At 41.7% G+C, this 8,575-nt stretch overlaps 1 protein-coding gene across 6 annotated transcripts in view; it reads right to left on the bottom strand.

The window, feature by feature from the left end:
• Nucleotides 1–1,736: 1,736 nt before the first annotated feature.
• arap1 (ArfGAP with RhoGAP domain, ankyrin repeat and PH domain 1) overlaps nucleotides 1,737–8,575 on the bottom strand; it is a 135,013-nt gene continuing 128,174 nt past the window's right edge. For all 6 annotated transcript variants that reach the window (XM_079515137.1, XM_079515140.1, XM_079515136.1 and 3 more), the window contains 2 exons: nucleotides 7,745–7,782; nucleotides 1,737–5,095 (listed from right to left, as the gene is read on the bottom strand). In XM_079515137.1, coding sequence (XP_079371263.1) covers nucleotides 7,762–7,782 — 21 coding nt within the window. In that variant the 3' untranslated portion in view covers nucleotides 1,737–5,095; nucleotides 7,745–7,761. The remainder of the gene's footprint in view (nucleotides 5,096–7,744; nucleotides 7,783–8,575) is intronic.

Below are 8,575 nucleotides of genomic sequence, written 5' to 3'. Positions count from 1 at the left end.
ATTAGCCAGGCTACATTTTCGCGCCTGTGGATCGGCCACTTTTCTGTGACCAACAATTACAATTTGAATGAAACTATACATATAAACACATACTATACTATACTATACTATACATACTATAAAGTGCTATGACTACATAAAATGCAATTCTAGTGCTGTCTACAGTACGTAACATGCTATAAGTCTGTATAAAATGCTATCTAAGTCTACATAAAGTTCTATCTAAGGGGCTATAGGGTAAGTGCTACGGGCCATGATGGAGTCTGAAAAGGTGGGTTTTCAAATAGAGTTAGAATGGAGAGATAGGCGGTTTCAGCCCAACAGCATAATTGCGTCTCCATGGTCTGCGATTAAGGCTAAAACACGCAGCGGTAAGCGGAATGCTCGCCCTAAAACACGCTCGCTCATTTGTTTCCGCCGACCTCATGCCGACCGCTCGGTGGGACGGTTCTTTAGATTGCTGTTTATTTATTTATTTGATATGGACATCACAATGACATTGATATCACTGCGCAAAACGCATGGAATACGGATATATATTACAGGAAACTCCTGTTAAACTTTCCAACAAACTCCAGTAAACTCCTGAATTGTACCATCACACCTGTATATTACCGTATATTAACTGTATATGCTGCTAAACTTGAGGTTTACGGGCAAAATACAGTGCCCATAATTGCCCGTTAACTCCTCTTTTCACGCAGTGTATGGACATCACAATGCACAGTAGTACAATTTGTACAGGAGACTTTTCTAAAAAATACCCTACAATACACAAAATATATATATTAAGTATAAAAAAGGAAAATATACTAATGATATTTTACAGAAAAATTATACCCATTACATTAACTTGCAAAACAAAAGTAAACAGAATCACTCAGAAATGTGAGCACAGATGATTTAATTTCAACCATAGTTTGTATTCTTGCTTTACGGGATAAGGTTTAGGGCCACAGGTTTTGAGCTTGTAGATCTGCTACTTTTCCTTTCCTTTCAACATGATGGTCCTCCAAGAAGATATCCTATTTGTGTGTGAATAAAGGGCCTTTCAAACATGAAGCAATTAGGGCTGTCAAAATTAGTGAGTTAACGGAGTTAAATTGTGAAATTAATCAGATTAAAAATGTTAATGCAATTAATCCATGCTTGGATGACCCGCCCCATACATCCCATAATGCCATCCACTCTGCACTATATGGATGGCAATAACAAACATATGTCGGTTATTGCCATAAAAGGCTGCACCATTTACATAGACAGAGACACCATCCTGTCACACTTTTTTTGAAAGAATGTAAACATACTATGCATACCGGATGTTAAATGTATATAACTTCTGTCATTTATCTTTCCATTCCCACAACAATATACAGAAAAACATGGCATATATTTTGAACATAGTTCGAGTGGTGATTAATCATGATTAATTCATTTTTAAACTGTGATTAATCTGATAATTTTTTTTATCGTTTGACAGCCCTAGAAGCAATATATCGCGCCTATAGTTCATTTTCAATGAGACCTGCGTTTTTGTGCGGAGCACTGGGGGGGGGGGGGGAAGTCGCGGTGCCACAACGCAAGCGTATTTACGTGAGCGCGGTCCCGTGAATTTGTTGCGCGCGTGCTCGTTTCGTGCACACGCCCGCGACATGCACCGATCGATCGACTGTAATTACTGCATGCGTATGGCGCGAAAAGGAAATACACGCACAAAGACAGACTGATCACACACGTAGCTTTGGCTGGAATGTTTATTAGAGTTTCAGAAACAGAGATCAGTAATTATATAAAAAATAATAATAATCACCTACTGTAACAAGAGAGGAGGAGTACAACATAGTCAAGAGTATGAATAATACAACAATTACATTAATACATAAGAGCCTTCTCTCTTGACTCCTAGTTGTTAGCATTTATACAGGGCAGCTAAACGCACGCACGCGCGCACGCACGCACACAGATGGACCAACACACTAAGCCTATGTATAGCGAACACAGTGGAGTCCCTCCAGTGGAGGAAGAGCTGCAGATACCTAGCGCCCTCTCCTGTCCAAATAAATAATTACACCCATGGAATGTCTTAAAACACAGGCAGACACAGGCATAACGGTCATTTAGCACAGTGGATTTCAACCACTTTCATATCAAGGTCAATCAGGGCCAAATTAGCCATTGGGCCAGTGGAGCCGTGGCCCCAAGGGCCCTTGGCTCTCAGGGGCCCCTTCGGGGAAATTGGACCGCTCTGTACTGGGTTTGAGGCCCTGAAAAGAGCTTCTGGGGACCTTCATCACTGGCCATTGATTTTGTTAAAGGAGAATTCCATGCTAGAAGGCTTTCTTACCTTTCTTACCTTTCTTTGTAGTCGTTACGTCCCCACCAAAGGGGTCCAGGTGTTTTTTTGTGCAAAAACCTTATTGGCTATTTCCCCTGCCATAAGCCCTCAATGAATTGCATTGAATGGGAATTGAATGGGGCTATGGGGTGTTGTGCTAATTCGCTTATTTCCATCGAAATAAGTAGTAAAGTGTGCCGCTTGGGATATTATTTACATTATGAAGAGAGGATATATACAAAAAAATAACAATTTTGAGCGATGGAAATAAGCGAATTAGCACAACACCCCATAGCCCCATTCAATTCCCATTCAATTCAATGCAATTCATTTAGGGTTTATGGTAGGGGAAATAGCCAATAAGGAGCTTTTGCACAAAATAACACCTGGACCTCTTTGGTGGGGACGTAACAACTACAAAGAAAGGTAAGAAAGCCTTTTAGTATGGAATTCTCCTTTAAATTTAGGCCAAAATTTGATAACAAAAATTATGTGCGCACACACGCTATGAGGGCCCCAAAACATTTACCGGCCAGGGACCCTCGTCTGGGTTAACCCGTCCCTGAGGTCCACTATTTATTTATTCAGAATTTGATGACATTTAGTCTCTCAGACCCACAACTTAGAATATGTTGTTATCCTTGGATAAGATGTTTGTCCACAATTCCATGCTGTATTGATGTTGGTACCATTAGGAGAGATAGCAGGCAAACGATCAACATAACAATTCTTCTACATTCTCGTGCAAGAATTAATTCATGCAGATAGTTTAACAATACTTTAACTCTTGAAAGTGTAAAATGAATTGAAACTGTCATTTTACACTCTCAGACCCAAAATCTTGGATAAAATGAAATAATTCTCTCTCAATTAATTAAGATCTAATAAGGGTCCATTTGGTTACCAATTAACTCTCCATCATTTAGCTGGAGACCACCTGGAAGCCCCTGGACCACTGGTTGAAAACTACTGATTTAGTCTGCTTCGGCGGCAGTAATTTCACTTCCCTAGTCGCGGTAGGCAGTATGTAGGAAATGTCCAAACTAGAGAAAATAGCAGATTGCGACACCTTGGGTGGAAAAAGAAAATCATTGAATTTTGTTTTTAATTCATGAAAATGTTAGCTTTTTTGGGGGGGGGGGGGGGGGGGCAATTTTCGGCAATGTTTTTGAAATAATAATAATTAAAAACAAAATGTTTTCAAAAATGAAAAGGGACCCACAAATACAGTACATTATTTTCAACACTGATTTCACTCTGCTGGTCTGCTAGCAATTCCTCTCCATGTTGCCTCAAATACAATTGTCCTTTATACTGTTAATTCATGTGCACTGACACACACACACACACACACACACACACACACACACACACACACACACACACACACACACACACACACACACACACACACACACACACACACACACACACACACACACACACACACACACACACACACACACACACACACACACACACACACACACACACACACGTCTAATATCAGTCCCAAGGCTAATGTATTGTTTGTCGCACGACCGTGTCACTTGCTGAAAATCTGTTCTTTTCAACATGCAACGCGTTCATAACACAAAACATAAAGGAACTCTCTCTCTCTCTCTCTCTTGGTCAGTGTCTGTGTCCTGGAGAAGGAACACATGGATGAAATCACGTTAGGGCACTGAGCCGCGTATCCATAGCAACAGCTCACTTAAACTAAAAACTAAAACGACTACATTCTTTACTCTTCCAAGGGAGTTATATTAAAAATTGACCTGTTCTTTTCTGCGTTCGTTGTTAAGAGATGTTGTTGCCCGGAAACTGCATGACCAACCGACCATTTCACGTGTGGGTGTGATCAAATGGACACCGTTTGTCACATATAGTCTTTGACGGGAAACACACGTCTTCATACGGCAGGCTTTGTGTAACAGAGTCCCAAGGTTTCACAGATCCTCTACTAATAGTACGGCAGGGTTTTTACTTTTTTTATAAAACTATATTCGTCTTGACTTGGAGTATACACAGGCTGAAAGCACGTACTGCAGGCCTAAAGAACTGACCGAACAATCTGCATTGGCTAAGAGCAGTGCATGTAAAAAAAGATATTTCTATCTGAAAATAGAAAGAAAGAAAATAATCAAAAAATGTCTACCTTTTTTTTTTTTTTTGACTGACTGACTGATTGTTAAGCAAAGTATAGCCTCGTGTTAAAACACATTTAAATATACAAATATAGCTTCTCTCGGTTTCGTCCTTCATGTGTCCATTGTCGTCAGGCAACGCCACGGGAACACCATTGTCCAATGGGAGAAGTGGATGTTTTAAGGGGGAGGGGGGGGGGGGTGTATGGAGAGTGGCGGATTGGACAGGCTGGTCTGTGAAATGGTTCCATATGGTCATGGTCATGGTCACCCAAACCTGTCCGTTTGTATTATTACCACGGCCTCCATTTTGAATCCAACCCAAGGTTAAAGCCTTTGATTCAATTCAGTCGTGGATGAAAATATGAAAAATAAAAACAAATTACGCGGGGTCACAGGCAGCGACCCCCGTTGCATTGGCCCCGTTGGTTTACATTACGATCCTGTTGGTCTGCCTGTGATGATGTGTTGGTTTTCCGGGGCCGTATTGGGGTGGGAGCAGACAGCACTGTGGGGTGACGGACAGACAGACGGACGGACGGACGGACGGCGTCGCCAAGGCTCTGTGCTGCTCCGTGAACGCTCTGAGGGCCTCTCACCAAGATGGATCCCTCTAAGAGAAGACAGACAGAAAATCCTTTTAACCGCTGGAAAGAAAGCAATCACAAAGAACTGGCTCAAGACTGACATACCAGACTATAAACAATGGCGAACCATCATAGACAATATTGAAGACATGGAAAAGTTGACATTCAAAATAAGAATAAGAGTAGACCTCTATGAAAAAACTTGGGAAAAATGGTCATTATATAAATGGACAAGAGGTGCCCCCAAGTAACGGTTCTATTTGAGTTTTCTTTATTTTGTAATTTTATTTATATGATTTGTCTGTTTTGTTTTGTTTTATGTTTTATTTTGTTCTGATTTCTGTGTCTCTAAGTGGTTGTCGTGAAGTTTGTCTTTGTACTATGTTGTTGTTGTACTATGCTGTTGTTGTCGTTTTAGCTTTTGTTTATTTGAATATGTCTGTAAACCCTGAATAAAAACAAAGTTGAAAAAAAAGAAGAGAAGACAGACAGACAGACAGACAGACAGACAGACAGACAGACAGTTAGGGACACATCAAACGGGACAGTTTCATGGTCAACGTTAAGCCAATTTTTCTTTATTTTTTCCCCTTTTTTCTCCCAGAAGCGTTTGCATTTCAAATCCAATTTTACACAAGCAGAATAAAGTGCTGTGACTTTGCAGAAGGCGACATGCTGACATCGTTTGAAGGAATGTCAGACTGTGGAGTTGTGTCTGATGTCTGTGTGTGAAAACACTTTGAGATTCCTGCTGAGAGAGGTGGGGGATTACATTGTGTACTGTACACACACACACGGTAACATAACATCCTCCCCCTGTAAACGTAACTCTCAAATGTTAAATTAACAGGTGCTCGGTTGCATGGTAATTAGTAATTACTAATTACTATTGTTGTAGTACTCGATTCATCATCATTCTCATTTACTCGGTCTCTCACACCATTTGACTTGGACTTGACTTTGTCTCGGACAAAGGGACCCACCGAGTCCACTTGAGTCACGACAATGCAATAAAATAAATGTATTACACCCTTATGAGGAGCCCATTAACATTATCAGAGCGCCGTCTGGCGCTTCTAGACAGCTATCTGGTTAAGTAACAGAGTGGAACCGACGCGCCTGCCTGCTCTCGCAGTGTTTCCTGTAAGTAGTATCATCGGTAACACTTACTTTACCCTCTAGGCTCGACCATTTCATGTCAAAGTGGCTGCCGCGAAAGGTCTACATATCGTTCGTTCAAAGTTTAACGGCATGTTATCTGGGGAAGGAACAACGGCAGATGACGCTGGAGTTTCACTCGTGAAGTTTTAACCCATTTTGGGCGGGAACCCATTTTTGGTGTTTTAAGCATTATGTTGTACTTTAGCTGTTGAAAGATAGCAGATCTACAAGCTCATAGCGCGGCACCGAGTGCCACGCTACGAGCTTGTAGGTCTGCTATTTTTGAAAATGTGGCCAAAATGTTTGAATATATTTTTTCAGAGGGAACATTTTTAACTCAAATCTTTGCTTCTGGGTGATCCCTGGAACAACATATTTTCAGACGGGGGTCGGCGGCCAAATACATATATTTTTGGGGGTCCTTGACATGAAAATGTTTGAGAACGAATGACATACGTAGGGTTTTTCAGAAACTGTCAGGATTCAGAAGGTATTAGTAGAATCGTCCTCAGGTCTAAATTTTGGGCGGGAACCCCTTTTGGTGTTTTAAACATTAGGTTATAATTTAGCTATTGAAAAATAGCAGATCTACAAGCTCATAGCGCGCCACCGAGTGGCGCGCTACGAGCTTGTAGGTCTGCTATTTTTGAAAAATCGTGAAAATATTTTTTTCAGAAAACTGGAGGATTTAGAATAATTTTTGTAAAATTTTGAGGTCAGGCCTAAATGTGTTAAAGTGAAGCAGGGAGTGTGATTATCCCGCGGTGCGGTGCGGTGCGGTTGGCGGTGGTGATTAGGCCTATAGCAGAGTGCCTGTCTGTGAGGAGGAAATGAAGGCTCATCAAACTCACAGTTTCAGCTAATCACTTCTCCTCAGAGTCTGCCGACATATAACCCGTCAGACCCAGGGACGCGTCCGCGCCTCATTTGAGATTGAAGTTTTTTTTTTTATCTTGAAAGTTCGAATAATTTTGAATTTCTTTACACAAATCTTCTCTTCTGGGGGGGGGCAACAAAACCCTGGCACAAAACATTTTCAGATGGGGGGGGGGGATCCTTGGCACAACCTTGGCAACTAACTGCAGTATAAAAGTGAGAGACAGGCTCTCATCCATCATCAAACACTTAATATTAGTTTCCAAAAGTAAAAAGGTGAATTGTCTTCCGTCTGTTAGAAAAGTACAGTATTTGAAGGCCTAGTAAAAGATACTGGTTCTGTTCAGAAGTTATCGTCTCCCGTCTTTCCACAAAACAATATAAAATGCTGGATAGTGGGCTCTATAAGAACCCGGCTCGATAAGCCTGAACGATAACGTGCTCGTTATCAATAAAAACGAACAAGCTCCATCCTGACCCAGGGCTACAGTGAAGTCCCAGTTGATTTTTATTCACTCCACCTGTGATGCTATAAAACGCCATCTGAAGCACACTGTGGAATATTTTGCCTGCACTATAAACTGCGTTTTGGGATGCAGAATGCATCCTATTTTAATCTCTGAATGAAAACAACTCACCTTCCTTTAAAGGTTCCTTAGCGGACATCTCTAAAGAGCTGGAAGATACAAAGGGAGCCGTTATTTATTATACATACTGTGTGAAATAGACCTACGGATGGGAGGCAAGACACACACGTTAGGGAGAGCACATTGTGAACTAAAGAGAACACAGGTCGTGTGTGTGTGTGTGTGTGTGTGTGTGTGTGTGTGTGTGTGTGTGTGTGTGTGTGTGTGTGTGTGTGTGTGTGTGTGTGTGTGTGCGTGCGTGAGTGAGAGAGAGAGACATGACGTTCTCTATGATGTCTCTGAGGTAAAATCTGAATGTCTACTGGCATTGATCTGTGCGCGCACACGCACACACACACACACACACACGCAGTCATTCATTCAATCACACTTCCTGTGTGTCACACACACACACACACACACACACACACACACACACACACACACACACACACACACACACACACACACACACACACACACACACACAGTGCGTAAGCAGAGAAGCTCACACGCCGTGACATCATGTCATCAAAGCCGTCATCCTGCTGCCTCTGCCGCTCGTTAAGATGTTTCATCACAGCTGGTGTGAACAACAACAACACCAAAGAGTGCACAAATGTTGTGTGTGTGTGCGTGTGTGTGTGTGTGTGTTGCGCGTGTGCACACTGTGTGTACAATGTCCATTTCGGTTCCATTCGTACACTGTAATTACAGTCTGGTCACGATGACCCAAAGCAGAGGAGGCAGGGGAGGATGATTACCCTGTTGTGCTGAATATAAGACTATGTTCTTTTCCAAAGGAAATATCCTAAAAAAAAACAGGGTCGTATTATAATCATG

Source organism: Electrona antarctica (genome assembly GCF_951216825.1).
Source record: "Electrona antarctica genome assembly, chromosome: 11".
Classification (NCBI taxonomy): Eukaryota; Metazoa; Chordata; class Actinopteri; order Myctophiformes; family Myctophidae; genus Electrona; species Electrona antarctica.
The sequence above is the reverse complement of the archived record's forward strand: the minus strand, read 5'-3'. Positions and strand labels throughout refer to the sequence as shown.